The sequence below is a fragment of the Lactuca serriola genome, chromosome 8 (genome assembly GCF_051521515.1).
Source record: "Lactuca serriola cultivar US96UC23 chromosome 8, Lser_US96UC23_V15, whole genome shotgun sequence".
NCBI lineage: Eukaryota > Viridiplantae > Streptophyta > Magnoliopsida > Asterales > Asteraceae > Lactuca > Lactuca serriola.
In genome coordinates, this window is record NC_136415.1 from 98186857 (window position 1) to 98207099 (window position 20243).

General features: G+C 33.3%; 1 protein-coding gene across 1 annotated transcript; it reads left to right on the plus strand.

Annotated features, from left to right (window-relative positions):
* Nucleotides 1–208: 208 nt before the first annotated feature.
* LOC145071435 (transcription factor IBH1-like 1) lies at nt 209–1314 on the plus strand. The gene is made up of 2 exons (XM_079018320.1): nt 209–353; nt 577–1314. Exon 2 carries the CDS (start codon nt 584–586, stop codon nt 1181–1183), a length of 600 nt encoding a protein of 199 aa, XP_078874446.1. The 5' UTR covers nt 209–353; nt 577–583; the 3' UTR covers nt 1184–1314.
* The last annotated feature ends 18929 nt before the right edge of the window (nt 1315–20243 follow it).

Genomic DNA, 20243 nt, shown 5'->3' on the forward strand with positions numbered 1-20243 from the left:
ATCAATAGTTTTTAAATAATATACGGTCATCAATTATTCAAAATGGGAAGAAGATTGACGAAACATGATTAGATTATCAACATATTAATTAAGTTTGTCATTTCACGTGAAAATTCAATAGCTTCGATTATTTCCTTTTAGGGTTTTTATGTAGGCCATGAACACCCATGTGAGTCCATGTGCAGTGTCTTTTATTTTATTTATTTTGAATATATAATGCCTTAACTTCAACTCCATTCTCATACATCTCTCAACTTCTTCATTTTAACACTTTTGTTGGATCCGTCTGCAACTGCAATTAACCATACCTTGCATTTGGCGTTGCATGCAATATAAGAATCGAAGAATTAAAGGTACTTGAATACTAATGAATTGGCTTTTTTTCTTGAGGTTTTAATTCAAAAGTTTCATGTTTATCTTGTTATGAAGAAAGACTCAAGAATGTAATTTTGTAAACGCGTTAGTTACTTTTCTTGCGAGTATATACCCCGATCTCTCAATATATGAAGTAAATTGTTTTCAGTGTATAACTAAAATGATGTTTGTTGTTATTAATTGTATTGTTGTAATTTCTAGGTTAAGGATGCAATCTTCAAGCTCGCTAAAGAAAGAATTTATGAACAAATGGATAGAGGGTTTTCATATGTGTGTTTCTTCAAAGAAGCATATGAACCTCATGGAGAAAACGAAGAAAATAAAGCTTTCTGCAGATATTGCCATGGCTTCTGCAAAAAGGACAGAAAGCTTATGGAGTAATGCACTACTTTCCGACGCTAGGAAAAACGAAAAAGACATGATACTTGTGGACAAAATGTTAGGTCCTGAATCGCAGTTGAAGCTACTGAAGAGCACAGATAGAATGATCACGAGTTACCATAAGAGGGTTCGATGCAAGAAAATCTTGAAAACAAGTCGTGAAAGTGCTGGTAAAAGAATGAAAAAAGCTATGATGGGAATTCCTCGATCGAATTTAGCTATTATTATTGCAAAAAGATTGGTGAAGAAAAAGACTAAAATGCTTAAAAGACTTGTGCCAGGTGGACAGTCCATGGATGAATTCTCCCTCATCAAAGAAGCATTAGACTACATTCTTTCTCTTAAGGTACAGGTTGATGTGATGAGGAGTGTTGTTAATGCAACTGAGGTTTTACGCCATGATAAATTGCTGAAATCAGTTGAATAAAGAAAACATACACCTTGAAAAAGAAATCATGTACAGGTAGCTAGGTAATACAGCACCTCTAGTTGGTTAATTTCTTTGTGTTCTTTTATTTTTATTTTTTACCATGGTATTGACATATTTCCCCTGATTAAGTAGTCCGTTGCAAAATCTTTCATTATTATGAACAAGAACAAAAGCACGACCTCCAATGAAATCATAACATGTTATACCTTTATATATATATATATATATATATATATATATATATATATATATATATATATTAATACACATGGCTCAATTGTCAATTGCTTAGTGTGAGCACCTTTAGCTTTTGCTTGTTAATTTTTTATGTAATCACGTTAAACACCGTGGCGATTAGTACTGATCCTTGTTTCCCAAATACAAAGTCCAAGTACAGATTAGTACTAGTGCCTGAGGGTATTTTTTTTTTCTTTTTTTCATGGAGTTATAACGTGACGTATGCTTATATCTACTCCTTTGGTTTTTGAGTTTGACACATCAAGAAACAACAACAAACCTGAAATCGTTACAAATTCATCTAGCCTATTTGATGATCTCTGTCCTAAAGCCTAAACTGAAGTGTTTGACTTCCACGATTGGAGTCTTTGAATGTTGGAATTTTTAGACAAAACGTTCATGATCCCATAACCAAACTACGCAAGTGAACCGATACGAACTACTAAATAAACTAAATGGATCAAGTTTGGCAAACCATGTAATTTCCAAAACAATTACAACGGAAATAAAAATAACCATGAAACCACAAGGACACAAAGACTTAAGTGGTTTCAATATATATATATATATATATATATATATATATATATATATATATATATATATATATATATATATATATATAATATGTGTGAGACCCATGTATTACATGGGTTTAAATACAAAATTCTAAACATTTAAGAAATTTAATTTATAAGAAAAGTAAGAAAACATTGAATTATAAGAATTAAAGTGTTTTTTTTTTCTTTCAAATTTAAACAAATAATTTAGATAAATAAAAAAAAAATTAATGAATCTTTAATTTAGTAATTTTAAATTAAAAGGAAAATTCATTAATGAAATTAATATGCATTTATTATTGCATTTAAATACTATTTGAAATTTAGTAAAATGAAAAATCCATAAAATGATATGTGAAATAAAAATTAATATAAAATAACTACAAAATTACATGTGGCAAAATAAATAAGAATGTGACATGTGACAAAAATATCTTTATCTATTAGGGAGGATATATATATATATATATATATATATATATATATATATATATATATATATATGCTTAGGTTATTGTGTTCTAACTAATTATTGTGAGCTAATCATTTTAGTTATATCAAGAAAGTGATTAATAACTATTATTAAATTAAAAATAATTAAAAAATATCATCTAATTTTATTGTAAGGGTATTTTAGTCAATTAACATAAACTTAAAAAATGAAAATTACAGATTTTAGGAAATAATTAATTCACTAAAGTTTGAAAAAACTAATTTTTTTAATAATAATTCTCTTAATTCAGACATTCTTTTTAGAATGTTTTCATGATTATCTTGAAAAAAATATTATATTCTAACAGAATGTTATAAACATATATTATCAAGACCAATAATTTTTTAATGAATACAAATTTTATATGAGACGAATTTTAATAGTTTAGAATAAGTAATTACATTCATTCTTATACAATACAACTATGAAACATAAATTACATTTATTCTTGAAATCTGTTGCAAAAAAGTATCGTCATTCTTGAAAGAATCTCCATTCACCTTCTTGTTTCGTTCATAGATTTCTTGTGTATGTTTGACCTCTAAGCCATTTCAAAATATGCTAGCTTTCTATGAGATTGACATTCTGTCAGGATTGCATTACATGAGAATGATTTTATACAAGGCGCTGCAAAAGGAGATAAACTTGAGGATGGTAAGTGATCCCTAGGTAAAACTTGAAACATCTAAAAAATATAAGAAACAAAAATCATGTTAAAACATCAGCCAATTGTAATAGAACCCTAGCAAAATTATTCTTATGTGATTCTACCATAATCATTCTTATATGATTATCCCAGAAATACAATTCTTGCGGAATCATTCTTATATGATTCTCCAAGATAATAATACTCTCTACACATTATTCAAATAAAAGAATACATTAAGAATATTCTTAAAGAATGAAATAATTATTCTTAAAAAATAAAACAATTGAAGATAAGAATAACATCCAATGATGAGGAAAGAAAGTCATTCTCACAGAATTAGCTTAATTGGCTTAAAGGGAATACACTATAGAATGCATTCAAATTTCACAAAAATAAACCCATTTAAAAATACAAATTAATATCTACAAGAATGCAACCCCAACTCTAATTGTCGAACCAACACCTGATAAATTTCATAATCTATTGTAGGTCTTTCAATATTGAAAGAAAATGAGAGGAAATCTGAATTTGAAGTATGATAGAATAACATCATTCTCTGTTTTGATTTTGTTTACATTTGGAGATGAGATGCACACTCGATAAAAATTCCATTACTGCCATGACATGTTGAACAATCAATATCCATCTAACCATATTTCTCTTTGGCATTTCATCAAACACTTTTAGGGCGTTCCCTAAATCACCAGATTTTCTATGAATCTTCTACTCTAATAAATGAAGGTTTTTTTGACACATGTCACACTCTCATTCAATTTGACAAATGTAATTTTGTGGTTATTTTGAATTAATTTTTTTCCATATGTCATTTTATAGGTTTTCCTATTTTAATAAATTTCACATAATACTTTAATATAATAATTACAATAAATATAGTAATAAATGAATATCAATTTCATTAATAAACTTACCTTCTTATTTTAAATTTTCCAAATTAAAGCTCATTAATTTATTTTGTTTATTTATTTAAATTTAAAAAGATAAAAAAAATCAATTTTAATAATTTATTATTTTTCTTATTTTCTTATAAATCCAAATTTCTTAAATATTTAAACATTTATATTTAATTTTTGAAATCAACTCATGTAATACATGGGTCTTACACCTATTAATGAATCAAAAAAATCCAATTCAAAACCATCAACATCAAATTCATATGAAGAACAATATTGAATTAACTCTTACAAATACTTCAACTCATTCAAAATCATTGAATGGTAGGTATGAGAATATTACCATAAATAATGCTTGAGTTCATGCTTGTTCGAAACTTGCAATATTAAGATTGATTGGGGAAACATTTTTAGAGCAGCCCAAATCATTGACTATTTCAATCAATCTTTTTTTTTGCCAACATCTATAGGCATGGAGGCATCAGGTGGATGGAAGGAGGCATATGGTAATCTGGCATGGTGATGGTCTATGAAAGTCAATGGATTGTGATAATGGATGGAACTGAATGGCGAAAATGGCAGCGCTGATGGAGGCTGAAGCTCTGACGGAGATGGTGACTAGTTCGTGGTAGAGTGCCGGCAGAGGGTAGTAGATCGTCGGAGAAGGGTTGGAGCAAAGTTTAGGAAATAGTAGCAAGGTGGGGTGAGGTGAGGCGCAGGAAGAAGAACAATATACGATTAAGGTTTTAAAATCCTCAATTACCTAAATTAAAGTGATTAATTAAATATCTGTTTAATTATCAAAATTAAATAATATGTAAAATTTTAATTTTGCCCTTATTTATGTTTTTTAAAATGATTGGCCTACATTGATTCATACATCCAACAATAGATATCTATAACACATGAACCTAGCTCTCTCTCTCTCTCTCTCCCTATATATATATATATATATAGAGAGAGAGAGAGAGAGAGAGGTAGATTTAAGTATTCTATCTAATTATTGTGCGGATATCGTATGCTATGAGAATTACTAAGAGAATAAGTTGTTTAGCAATGCGAATGCTTTCAACCTTACAAAAATATCGTCATTTTTATGCATTTTCGCTAATTATTATTTATTTTTGTTCTCACATATCGTTTATCATTCTAACAGAATACCACCCAATAAACACTCTCACAAACATTCTGACAAAAATAAGAATAATAATAATAAGTATATAATAACCTTATAGACGATTCAATTAGTGAGAATGTGTGTTAATGAAAAATAGTTATGTAAGATTGAACGTATTTATATTATCAAACAACATATTTTCTTTATCATTCTCATAGCATACGATATCTGCACAATAGCTAGTTCTTTGGGTCCTCTTGGGAGGCTTGGAAGTAGATGAAGAATGTGCAACCTTTGAGACACCAACAATGACTTAACTTGATGAAGATGCAAGTCCATAAAATCTTAATCCCTTAATCTTTAAGTTCATAACCCACATAAACTTAAAGAGGGCATGAAAATGCAAGTAACTTCAAGAAAAGATGAAGAAAAAGAGAGAAAGAGAGAGAGAGAGAGAGAGAGAGAGAGAGAGAGAGAAGCCTCCTCTAAGGAGGTTATGGTTTTGGTAGTATGAATGAGCAAGCCAAATGAAAGCTTTAAGTCTTATATTTATAGTAGAAACAATTCCTACTTTTTGAATAAACTAATCAAAAGACCATGCCCTTATTTAAATAATCAAAGAACCATTCTCTCATTTAAATAATCAAAAGGTCATACTCTTATTTAAATATTCAAAGAACCAATCTCTCATTTAAATAATCAAATTCCCATAACTCTTTTATTCTTTGACTCTTCTTTTTATAAATAATAAAAGGAAGAAGGCAAAAGCTTTATATTTTATAAAACAAGTTTATAAAATATAAACTTTAATTTTTTGGTAAAAGACAAAAGAATTTGTCTAATCCAAAATGTTGTGTGTGACTTATTAATTCATACCATATGAATTATATATAATGTTACTTGCTAATGAAAGTTATTATTTCCTAGAAATAAATAATTTCCAATTTAATTATAAGTGTTTATTGAATATTTATTAAAACCAATTTCTAATATATAATCAATTGTATCAATTTGTTGTTAGTGTGATCCATTAGTATCATATGTTAATTAGCAATATCAGTTTAATATGACTCTTGAGCATACAAGACCTTTCAATCTCCCACTTGCACAAGACTCTAATTTGACTAATATAGACAGTGATGAACGTCTAGGAACACTTCACTATCCCCAACAACATATAACTTTGTGTTATTCTATCAAAGCCCAATTCCCAAAAAGCTCAAAGCTACATTGGTGTATAAGGTAAGTTTATCAGTTATCCCTTTGCTACAGACATCATGTTGAACATGAGATACGGATCAGGATTAATCTCATTAGTTGTTCAACTTTTGGTAAGGCACCTTAGATGTCTACCTCTCAACACATAAGAGGAACAAATCTCGTCTTGACTACATAAGCCTCTTGCATATTTCACACCATACCTGAAAATGGATTTTGTAACTGTCTGGTTAAGGAATAGCATTTGACCATATCAAAGCATATTACTCCCTGCACTCAAGTCCCACTATGTATCTCAGGTGTTAAGGATACAAAGTTAGTACTTTTTTAATCAAGTATCATTCATGATAGCGATCCATGAGATGATCTTGATGCGAGCGAGTTCAATACTAGTTCTCTAACAAGTACCCATGACACTTGGTTACAACACTTGCCTACTTTCATCTAGCGGGAGTCAACCAATCCAGTTCTTATTTGTCTTACTTTATAATTGCTCCCACGATTATAATTGACTATGAACCTTTTGAATAATAACATTATGCATGGATTAAACATGTTAATATAGAACACAACAAGTATTAATGTGATGAGTATATCTAAATATATCATAACATTATCTAATAGTTGTTGTTATAATGTTCCAATATCCAAATACTAAATCCAAATCAAAAACCCATTTCTAGAATAATAAAGTCTTATAGCTGAAGTGTGACCATTTATACTTAGATCAAGAGAATGACTTTATCAATGGATCTGACAAAATTTAATTTGTGTGAATTTTGTGAATATTATTGTAACATCCCAAAATTCAAGACCAAAAATTTCATTTTTGATTTAACGATTCATAAAACAAATTATAGAAAACATCAAGTTATCTTATTTCATAAAAACCATAGATAATATGTCTCAAAAGGATGCCATAAGATAGTAATAATGTCAGAGTACAAATCCCAAGAATCTCATATGCGGAAAATTGTGTGTGTGATGCGCTGCTACCCTGTTGGCTCTTTTCCTTTCGAAGAAGAAGGACCTGAAACAAAAATTGAAAACCGTAAGTACAAAGCTTAGTGAGTTCCCCCATCATACCACATACCATATAATCACATAATGCCTAGCATATCTGGGTACTGGCCTCCCCTTCGATCTCTTTCAACCGGTAACTGCCTAGCATAACTGGGTGCTGGCCTCCCCTTCGGTCTCTTTCAACCTGTAACCGGAGACTATTTCACCCCTACCACTACCACATAATACCCTATCATAAACATATAAATCATATACAGCCTAGCATATTTGGGTGTTGGTCTCCCCTTCGGTCTCTTCAACCGGTAATCAGGGACTATTTCACCCCTACCACTACCACATAACAACATATCATACTAGCACATAAAGCATAACAGATAGTGGCATACCAGAAAATTATCACAAAGACAATCATCTCAACTATAATCAATACTAATGGCCCGGCATTGGTTCCTTCGACCTACTCCTACTGGAAGGTAACTCACGTCGAGTGTCGTGTAGTAGCCGAACTACAAGTATTACTGATTTACCTAATCAGTCCCTGTAAATTTAATCAGTCTCTTTTGATCACTAAATTAACTCAAAATTAATTATTAATCAATACCAATTAAATAATATAATTTCCCAATTAATATATTATTCATATAATATATTAATAAATCACAAATAACCTCTATCTCAAATATCCATCCTATCAAATTGCTCAGGTGAAGGCAACCCAAAAGGACCATGCTACTATCGGGTCAAGTACATACCAACTATAGTTATGGGCTTATACACTTAATCCAACAGACCCAACTCGTCGAGTTGTATGAACAACTTGTCAAGTCCCCCATAGTCTAAACCCATTTAGTCGTTTCCAGTCGGGTTCAATGCTTCCAAACCATAGATATGGTTCCCTAGGACTAAGTTACCACGTAAAGTTGCTAATTATACATCAATGCATGGTGTCATGAAGCTGGAAACACCAAAACTAAGCTACATAAGAGATCTAGGGCATGGGGAAGGGCCAAGGCGTGATAAAGCTGGCAACTTTAAGCCTCCTAAGCTCATGAGTGCCTAGATCTGAAGTCAAAACCTATTGATACACTTAAATCCCAAAAATGACCTCAATATGGCCAAAAAGTAACAAAATATAACTCTAAATGAAGACCTAAACAATGGAAAACCAAGGTATAAACTTTATACCTCCAATGAGTCTGAAATTCAGCTCAACTTCCGGATCTACTGGGTTCCTCTTGTCTCCTCAAGCTTATCCTTCCTTCTCAAGCTTCAAAATCACCAAGAACACACAACAATGGCTCAAAAAACACTCAAAGGTGGATTTGGGTTTCGTAGCTAGGGTTTGGGGTGATGGAGGCTGCAAGTGAGGCCAGCCTTTGGAGATGAAGATGCTTAAATAAGGTGTAAACCTTGAAAATTAGGGTTTCACTTAGCAGCCCTACTCGTTGAGTTGAGGCTCTCAACTCATCGAGTAGACTTCAAGTCCCGCGTCCAAATTCCATTCCTACACGACGAGTTTGGGGCCTCCAACTTGTCGAGTCCCTTTGCAAACATGACTAATTTGATTAAAATTCATCCCAGTATCCAGGCGTTACAATTATCATCTCCATACTTAACTTTACTCTAAGTATACTCAAATATCTTGGAGAATATGATTGGTGTTATTTCGTGATATAGAGTCTCTTAGCTTGATTAACTATACTCTCGAATTCACAAAGATTTCTATGTGATCCTTGAATGGCAGAAATCAACATAGTTTTTCAATGATCTCATTCATCTAATCATATTTGAATTCAACTTCTAAAGTATTGTATTCTTATTTTGTAGTAGATTGTGTCATTATGTTTTCCTTGGATCTCATTCTAACAAGACTTACCCTTCATTCCATAATAAAGTCAAAATCCAATTATAATTCATAATTATTTATATCTGTTTAGAAATTAACATCTTGTGTAGCTCTTTCCATAAAGATCCTTTCTAAACTAATTGTATCATATACATTCTCTGAGTTATTCTAAAGTACGCTTAGAATGCTCTCTTATTCATCCAACGACGTAACCTTGTATTCAATTAGTATCCTATGACATGCTTATAGCATGATCAAATACCTTGTCCTATGCATAATATGGCGTAAATGATGAATTCATTTGTCAATCAAATAGAATATAAATCATTTCACCTAGTTCAATCCTTTGAGCTATGTACTTTTGAGGCTAACTCAAAATGGTACCATATGACAATGCCAAGAATTCTCCAAAAGAATCTTGTATCTTGATCCCTTTCAAGATATTGTAGATAAATGTATATGGACATGAAACTTTTAACATTCATTTTATCTATCCCTTATAGATTTCACATTCTAAGAATGTATATTCTCCTTCCTAAGTCTTTCATTTTAGAAACAGTTTCCGAGTCAAGGTGGAAACGACCTGTATATTTCTTTCCCTCGCTTTGAATCACTTGCAATGTTTCGATTGACACACCCCAGCCTCTTCTTCCTTGGAGATCATAACAGTTTCTCTCCCTCTTTTCTCAGTCGCTCCGATCGATCACATCCTCTCCAATCGATTCTAATTATTCTTTTCCTTCTCTCTCAAACCCTCCAATTGATCCCAATTATCCCAACCTATACTACGTCGATTTAATCTTTCGTAACATCGTTTCTCATTCAACGCTTCATCTTCTATATAAACTGTTATTATCTGCTTCCGTCTACAAAACATTTGTTTGTACCAAGGACGCGACATCACTCAAACGCCCATCAAATTGGATCGGTACACCCATTTGAGAGACACTCTTGTTTTTCAGGTATATATTTCTAGAAAATTTGGGTTCTAATTTTGTTATAGTCGCTTTTGTTGTTCAACAACACACACAAATTTTACAATTAGAGAGTCAATTGATTTTCATATTACCATCAAATAACTTCATATTTAAAACAAGAAAAAAAAAGTTATGCATCTATTAGATGCATAAGAATTTATATTTTTCAAGCTTTCATTATTGATTGCAAAGTTGCCTCCTATAGCTCTGGTTGTATCAATATCAGTGTCATCTCTCCTTTGTTTGTCTAATCAGTGGAAATTAAGTTTTTCTTTAGTTGTATCAATATCAACATTCATCTATCTGATTAATTTAATCCGAAACCAAATTGAGATTTTCTCTAAGAATACAGTCCCCAATTTGATTTTCTCAAACCTGTATCTCGTTCTCGTTTTAGTTCATAGGGTTCTTTGCTTTTTATTTTTAAAATTTCTTTTCTCCCCAAATTCAAGTCCTTTATTTTTCTTTCTTTATAAATTAGAAAGAATGTGGGTTTTATCTTTTTCCATCTCCATAATTGCATTGTATTCATCTGATTTTATTAGATTCTAATGTTTCTATTCTCATCTCCTAATCCATCTCAAGGCAAACCGATTCATTCTCTCGCTCTTAAACCCAACATCCCATCAAACAAAATCTTTATACATAATTCACTAATCACCATGTACTCAAAATATGCAAATTTATAAGACACACACCAACTGTTCGACAAAATGCCATAGCACAATACAATCACACTTAAATCCCTGATCACAGACTACTCAAATCATATGTTTCAAATAGAAGCATTAAATCCCTGACCCGAGTGTCAACCACACACGCAAGATAACCAATACACCATGTTGTCGATACGAACGAGCCCTAGAAGCAGAAAAAAAGGCTAATCTAATCCTGGTACCCTCTCCATAAATAACCAATTCTCCCCCACTTAGTGTTCGAACTACCACCCACTGCCTCTCGCAATCAATCATCGCACCAAACCTACTCATCCAGTCCATCCCTACAATCACGCATACATCCCCCATAGGAATAGGGATCATGTCAATCGGATAGGACACCCCAAAAATCTCTAAGACACAACCCTGATAAATGCTCGATGCGGAAACCCCATGTTTGTTGGCGATAGAAACCCGAAAAGGACACTCCCACTCTCCCAAAGCAATATCAAAACTCATACTAAAAGACTGAGATACAAAAGACTGACTCACACCTGAGTCAAAAAGCACAAGAGCAGGAAATGAGTTCACAAAGAAGGTACCTAGCATAATCATCAATATAAGCATTCCATAAAATAATTTACAAAATAAAAAATGAAAACATATCAGTAACGACATCCGGCGCCGCTATGGCCTCCTTTGTTGTGAGCTGGAAAGCACGACTCCAAGCCCTCGGGGGCTCCACCCTGCCCTAGTGTTCATCTGTGATCCTCAAAGTGACTGGTGCTAGAGCCTACACCAGTCTCGCAGTGATCAAGGGACGGTTGGCCTTCACATAGCCAACCTACTTATAGTGGTAACAAATCTTGGTGCTCACTGGCGGGACCTGCTGACGACAGTCCCTAGCAATGTGGTTATCCCTGCCACATTTTTGGCATCCAGAATAAGATTGAAAATTACCCTCATGAACCTTGCAGCACTTTCCACAAGTGTTGCCCCCTGTCCCCCAAAACGTGAATCATCGGGCTTGAACCGCTTTTTCGCCGACTGTGACTGAATGAGAGCATATCGTTGTTCCCTCGTCTGAAGCTCCATCTCAATCTCTCGGCTCTTCGCGACATCTTGAAGCTCGGGGAGGGGTACCATAATGTTGGGTGGACATAAACTGTTGGATGTCGATCTTAAGAATACGCAAGTGTTGCGTCATCTAAGATTGATCTAAAGCAGAAAACTCAGGACAGAACAAAGCCCTCTCTGTAAACATCTTGGTGATCTCTATCACCGTCTTAGTCATATGTCTCAGATCCAGGTACTCCTAAGCTAATCTCTCCCTCTACACCAAGGGAAAATATCTCAAATGGAACATCTCTGAGAACTGCTCCCAAGTAACAACAACTCTCTGCTCAGGAGTATACAAACCGTTCACCAATCTTCACCAATCCTTCGCCCCTAACCGGAGAAGTTTTAGGGCGCACTTGACCTTCTGGTCATCCGGGAAAGAACATGTGAGGAAACAACCCTCCATATCAGACGGCCACCTCATCGCCACAATCGGGTCCTTGACCCCATCAAACTACGGGGGTTTCGTATTGTCGAAGTCCCGATACTAAAATAATTTCTCCCCTCGAATCCCCGCAGCAACAACAGTCGCGATAGCTGCAGCAGCAGCATCGTCAGTGAGTGCAACATAGTGATAATCATAAAGATCAATCATAGCGGTCTTGAAAGACCCAAACAACTCCAAAATAGAGCTCCCGACAGCAGCAGCTACCTCGGTAGCGATCAATTCTCGAATGTCATCATGAGTCAGTCTCGACCTATCCTAGCCACCAGCTCCCGAACCAGAACCTCTCGACATCACCATACTAAAAATAAACCAAGATATACATCAAAAATGCCACAATTCATACAGTTATAACCATCATGACAAGACTAACCCTCGGGGTTTGTGACTTCCTTGCTACGTGTATGGGTCCTGTGCATACTACATTCCACACTTACCCGTATTTTTCTTAATGGATCACCACAAACTGCCTGAACACAAACCCACAACTTAGATACTCAGAAATCCTGTCCTCACTCTCTCAAGAGTGGCTAATCCTTCTTCAACTGGCCAGCTATACCACTTACTCACTCATGAAACTTCCACCAACCCTACAGCCACTCGTGCATGCTAATCATACATAACATTGGATCATATAGACAGTCGAATAGTTGATTCTACCCTAATCCCTTTATCAAATAAGAACAAGAAATAAGGCTAAATCAAACATTCTTAGGCTATATAATCTTAGTTATGTACAACTTTGATGTACACACTAAGTAACTACATTAATGATGTTAATTTCATCTAACATACAAGAAGTCTTCCTAGGCTATCAGACATCACACATTAGGCAATTCTATCATGAAATCCATGAAGATCCCTAGCCTATCACTACCATGCAGTTCTATCATAATCATTAATAACAAATAACAGTGTAGGTAACTTAGGGTATACTTTCTTGCTCCGGATGATCGTATACATCTCGTCCTTCCTTGGTTACTTTTGAAAACAATTTTGGAAACTTTTACAGATCCTTAGTTTGATTCAGGATTCGCACGAATGCTCATCCAATTCTCTCAAACCAGGGCTCTGATACCAACTTGTAATATCCCAAAATCATGACAAAAATTTTCATTTTCAAATCAAAAGAAACCATTGTTTTCAAACAAAACCAAGTATAAAATACAAATATCCCCAAGACCAATATATCAATAATCCCAAAACATGTCATCGAAGGATGTGTACGGTCACACCTTCATCTTGTCACGGTCATCTGAAATACCTAAAATAATAAACTGAAACTCTAAGTTTGTGAGTTCCCCCATAGTACCACCACACAGCAGATAACATATACAATTATGCATGTCGGGTCTACTCAGTCATCGAACTGGAATACCCTCGGGTCCACAGTCACCATGTTGGTTTACCCCCGACCCAATCACTCATTGGACTGGAATGCCAACATGTGATAGGCCCAGTCAGTCATCTATATATCAAATAGTGACCAATCTCAAGTCACCTATACATCAAATAGTAACCAATCTCACTACAACTCAAAATACCCAAAATACCCTTAGGTCAAACTTGGTCAAATCATGATCAAAGTCAAAAGTCAAAGAAGTCAACTGAGTCAACTTAGCTGAGTACGCCTAGTATACTCAGCTTGTATGCATGGCACACTAAGATCTTGACCAAGTTACGGGTTGCTAACCACGTACGCGCAGTGTACCATAGCGTACGCCCAGCATACGTGCCAGCCATCAGGCTGGAATACCCTCGGGTCCACAATCATCATGTTGGATTACCCTTGGCCTAATCAGTCATCAAACTAGAATGCCAACATGTGACACGCCCAATCAGTCATCGGACTTGAATGTTATCAATTCCATAGCCTTCCCACCCCCGGTCTATTGGCTAAACTGATTCTTAGGGTTAAACAGAACTATAAACAAACAAAACAAAAGAAACAGAACGCGTAAAAAGAACAAAAACAAAGTAAAAAATAAAGACTGAAACAGCGATGTACTCGCCGAGTCGGCACGAGTGCACTCGCCGAGTTCAAGGCAAAAACAGAAAAGAAAATTTCTAGTTATTCTAAAGACGAATTTTTTTTATAAACTAATTCTACTTACTGAATTACTTTGTAAATAACTTTGTGTAAGATAAATCCCACACAAAGGATCGATTAAACTAGAATTTAATATTAATTTTAAAACCGCTCCCCGGCAACGGCGCCAAAAACTTGATGTGTGCAAACTCACTTAGTTTTAAACCTACTTTTAATTATCAAATAACACACAAAAGGCAGTGAATCTATCAATTGTGGTATAGCTAAATAAGCAGGGTATCGATCACAGGGAACGGAAAATTAAATTAAAAACTAATTTTATCTAAGTTAATTAGGAAGTAGGGGTTTTCTCTAGTTTTACGAGACTACAAACTTACTAACTATTACTAATTTAAGAACTAGAAAATAACGACTTAACTAGATTCAATAATTGGAAAGGAACTTCTGTTTAGTTCAACTTGGTTAACTCTATGGTTGATTTCAAGGTAATGGTGCAATGGATTAATTCTTTCGTTGGTTACCGATTCAAGTGATTAGATTCGTATTCACTACCCTAATCCTTAGCAAATAAACTAACTTAAACAGTGGCCAATTGTCTAATTATATTCACTAGATTAATTATTCGAGTTAAGTTAGACTTGCAATAGTTAACTAATTTATTCTTTTAATTAACTCCTTGTTTGATGGTCATCTTACAAGCTTGCACATGAATTTACTCAATTTTCTTATTAATTCTAGTTTCATATTCATTAATCCTAGACATATAGCATAGTGATCACATAGCATATGAGGTCAATAATCAATAGATGTTCATGCTAATCAATTATCTTCCTATTAACAGAAAATTAATTATTATTCACACACAAGGTTCTTTAGCAAGCTAAAATAACAAAAATTCACCAACTTGGAATTAATCCTACCAATCAATCAAACCATATTGTCAACTTTGTATCCCCAAACAGAAGTCTAAAGGGTTTAGCTCATAATTGAAGTAAATAACAGCAAACAAACAAAGTCAAGTTGCTTAACCATAATGATAAAACAAAAGAATAAATGGAATGATGAAATTTTGCCTCAATTACTCTCCGGAATTGAATTCTAGCTTCTTTCGTTGTCTTCTAGGGTTTCTCTGGCTTCTCAATCGTAGCAAAGTACTTCTAAATCGTCCCAGAACTCCTCCCTATCGATCTGTGGAATTATCTTTAAATATACGAATCGACTCGTCGAGTCATGTGGTGACTCGTCGAGTCACTCTCACATTCCCCGTATTGTGATAACTCTCTGGGATCCCGAGTCATTATCTTCTCGATTCTTCGATTGGACTCGCGGAGTAGTCGATCTGACTCGCCGAGTAGGTGCTATTTTTAATGTTTTTCTTCTTTATTTCATTCTCGATCTTCTAACAGTTTCTCCCGCTTCCTTTCGCTTCCGAGCTTCATCTTTGGACTGAAAAACATAATTTAACACTTTTAAGTACCTTTTGTCCATAATATACAATAATTTAGCTAATAAATGAATGAAAATGTATACTTAATATGAACTAATTATGCACATATCAGTTGCTAACCACAGACTTGCAGCGTACCATAGCGTACGCCCAGCGTACGTGCCAACCAACTTTCCTTTCTATTAAGTGCTTAATCCCTTCATCCCTTTAGTCCAAAATCTAGATCTAGTCCCAAAATAATATCATAAGTCATAAAGTTTTCAACTTCATGACTTCACATGGCTAGGAAGTGCTCAATACTAAAAACCCTAACTTCTTAACTCATTAAGGCATTATAACCCATGCATGGAAGAAAAATAATGACCAAGATTGCATTTTTATGACCTTAGACACTCCAAAACATCTGAAAGGACAATCCATTTGGTTCTAGAGCATGTCATACTCAAGAACGTCATTGATTAGGGACAAAAGCACATAATATCATCATTCAAATTAGATCTAACCAAATAAGCACCAAGGTATAAACTTTATACCTTTTGGAGATGTATTAGAGTGAAAAAAATTTCAGATCCAAGGTTGCTCCAAGCTTCCAAGATATTCTTGTTTCCTTCTCTTTCCTCTATGAACACCAAAACATACACTAATCACTCAAGTATGCTCAAAAATAGATTAGGGTTAGCTAGAATCGAATATGGTGGTGGAGCCTAAAGAATAAAGAGGTTTCAAAGAGATAAGGGTGTTTAAATATGGTTTGACCCCTATCCACGTACGCCCATCGTAAGCAATGTACGCCCAGCGTATGCATGCAGCCTCCAGTTTTCATTAAAATGCCATTTGGGACCAAATTTGCAAACAATTCTCATATCAAGGGTCAAAATATAAAATACCTGGAAATCGAGATGTTAAATATACAGTTGACCTATAGTCATATAGTAAGGTTTTTTATATCTAACTAACTTGACCGTTGGAGTATATTTAGGGTCACCATGCTAGAATATTGTCTACATATATCTTTATTGTGTGATAGATACAATTGCATTCCCATACAAAAGACAGCCTACGTGAGGAATCGAGTATCATCATTTCAACACCATCTGTTAGATACGATACAAAACAGCTATGGAAAAAACAGTCCAAAGGGAACACTATTTAGTTTGATACTATCAGTGAGGACTTTGGAGAAAGTAATGACCACATGAGAGTGGAAGGAATTCATGACCCAAGAACGAACTTCCATTCCTTAAAATCTCCATGAAGCCAAAGAATGAAAATCTAGTCAGGATTCCATAAATGCGCTAGAGGAAAAGCACCCACCAATAACATTTATGTGATTCATTTCGGGCTTCACAAAACAAATCAATTCACTAACATTATAAAACAATCATCATGAACATTAACAAACATCCAAACTTAGGTAACATTATATTTATTGTGTAGATATGGAAAAAAAACATACCAATCGATATCTAGAATAATATAAGCATGTCAAAAATGCTTTTCTCAAATTCCAAAATAATTATTTTCTCATAAACCTGACGATAACTTACAAAATTTATAGGTAACCCCTGGCAAATTAACACAAAGTAACCAAATATTTTTTCAAATATACAAATAGATAGGTGTACATTCATATTAAGTTTGCTGAATACAAGTAGTTATCAAAAGATCATCTATAAATATTGAGTTTAGTATTGCAATTCCTTTTTACATCAAAATTCTAAACTACACAAGTCACCTCAAGTCTTCTATCTATATATTAGAATTTTACCCTTATCAGGGTTACTAGCTCTTGAAATGCACATCAACAAATAGGTACGCTACTAAAGTGTAGTGAATGAATGGAATAGTAAACACATAAAATCTTTGTAAATTAAATGATATTTAATTAATTAACAACAACACAATTCATATCTCATATTACCTTTCAAGTAACACAATAAGTACTCATAATGGTTTTTATCTCAAAGGCTCACCATACTTGATGGAAATTGCCATAAAGTTTCACCATCTTCAATGCTTCCCGTTATAAGGCGCACTATACTCATTGGGTATATATTTCCACAATGGTTCATTATACTCATTTTGTTATGAGGCTCACTATACTTGTTAGATATTTCCTATTAAATGTTTATACTTAATTCAACCCGTGCTAACATACTACTTTCCTCATATCTCATCAATTACAATATAATGAACTAATAACTACCATGTATTAAGGGTTAATGTAAAGTTACTCACTTCGTGGTGTTTTATGTGTATGGATTTCTAACTCTTCAAGCCTCGTATCTACTCTTGTGTCAAAAACTATCCAGTAACATACTAATTTGAGTATTATACCTCGAGGTATAACCAAATTCTGCATAAACTTAATACAACACTTTCACCAAGTTTATATGGCTTAATCTTTTTGTTAAAACTAATTATACTACATGGATAACTTATATATATATATATATATATATATATATATATATATATATATATATATGTGTGTGTGTGTGTGTGTGTGTGTGTGCGTGTATGTGTGTGTGTCTTTTTTCATCAAGACATAGGTTCAATTTCACTTATATAATAGTTCACCTAAACTAGAGTTTATGACCATCTTCTCAATTTCAATTTAATTAACCATGATTTCAACATATAAGACTTAACAACATGATTACTAATCTTATTACAACAATATCATTAAGGTTTCTTTTCATGGAAGCATATAAGAACAAGGGTTCCATTACTCTTCTAATTTCACCATAAAAACACCCATTAAGCTTAGCAAGAAGATTCTAATTTCACCATAAAAACACCCATTAAGTTTAGTAAGAAGATGAGGTTACCTTTAACCCAAGTGATGAAGTTAGGTGCTTGATTCCCTTGATACTTCCTTAAGTTTAGCTTTAGCTCCAAGAGTATGGCCTTCAGAACCATCATTATCTAGCTCTCTAAGGTATGTAAATGGGAAATGAGGGAAAGAACCAACTTTATGCCTTTTAAAATTAGTTTCTAATGTTCGAACCTAGTACGCGATCGTATTCCATGGTGACACAACCTGTGTTTCACCAAAATTGATTTAGATAACAATGTACTTCATTTGAATGAGGTTTAAGAAGTTTGACACTCACACACAGACCGTATCCCATCAGACATAGTCGTACTCCCATGTTTTTCCTTTTTGAGCAGTATACTTTACATTTAAAATTTGGATGACCATAACTTCTTCATACGTGCTCGAATTCTAGTGATCTTTATATCCAAACATTCATATTTGAGTCAAATACTTTATTTTATATTACTTCTGCTAAAAGGTTCTATATTTTTACTTATAGCACAATAAAAGAAGGATTGTACATCATTCTTCTTCATAACTACACGTCACGCCTATTTTACATTCGTATTTTCATACAATACAACAAAACATAAGTTAACAACTTATTTAATTTTTTTTATCGTAAATTAGTTATCTCAATAGAAAAACTGAGAAGGCAAATGAGCAACAAATTGGGTCGTTAAAGAAATGTGTTACATTATAGAACTAAAAGTAGATACCGAAAAAGCGTCAAAAGGTTGTCATTTCCTAGAAATCTCATACTTCTGAGTGAGAGAATAGTGATTTATTTTTTGGATATTTATATAGATGAAAATTTTACAATTTATATACAAAATTCTCTTTTTATTCTTTTATGTCTGCAAACGGAAAGAAATTTGATGAAAAAAATCGTTGGGTTTTTAAAAGATAATAAAAATGTCTTTTTAACATTTTTTCAGAAGTTGATTTTGGAAGACATCTTATAATTTCTAACCCTAATCTGATGTTCATTTTTCCATAGTGACCTCTATCGCCGCCACCATCTCCGTTTCCACTTTTGCCACCATCACTTTTGCCACCATCTCCTCCTTTGTCGACACAACCACCGTCGCTACCCCAATGGTTGTTGTTCAATAATTATTAATTGTTAATCATTTACATCTCAATGTGAGACGATTATTCTAATAAAATTAAAAAAATATTAATCATTTACGCTAATTATTAAAAATCATGCTGTTATTTTTATTAATAGTCCTTTATTTTGTAAGATTTTAACCCTGATTTTTAATAACTCAACTAAAATTAACAAATGATGATCCACATAATTTGTTTTTTATTTCTTTTTCTCTTTTTTATACTTTTTCTTTTAAATTTGATTGATAGTTAAAAAGCTATCATATATTTCTAGAGAAAATATCAAAAATATTCACTATACGTTTTGTCGACTATCTCGTGGAAATATTTAGGCAACCCCCATTGGGGGTTTTAAACCAATTTTCAAATAAGAAA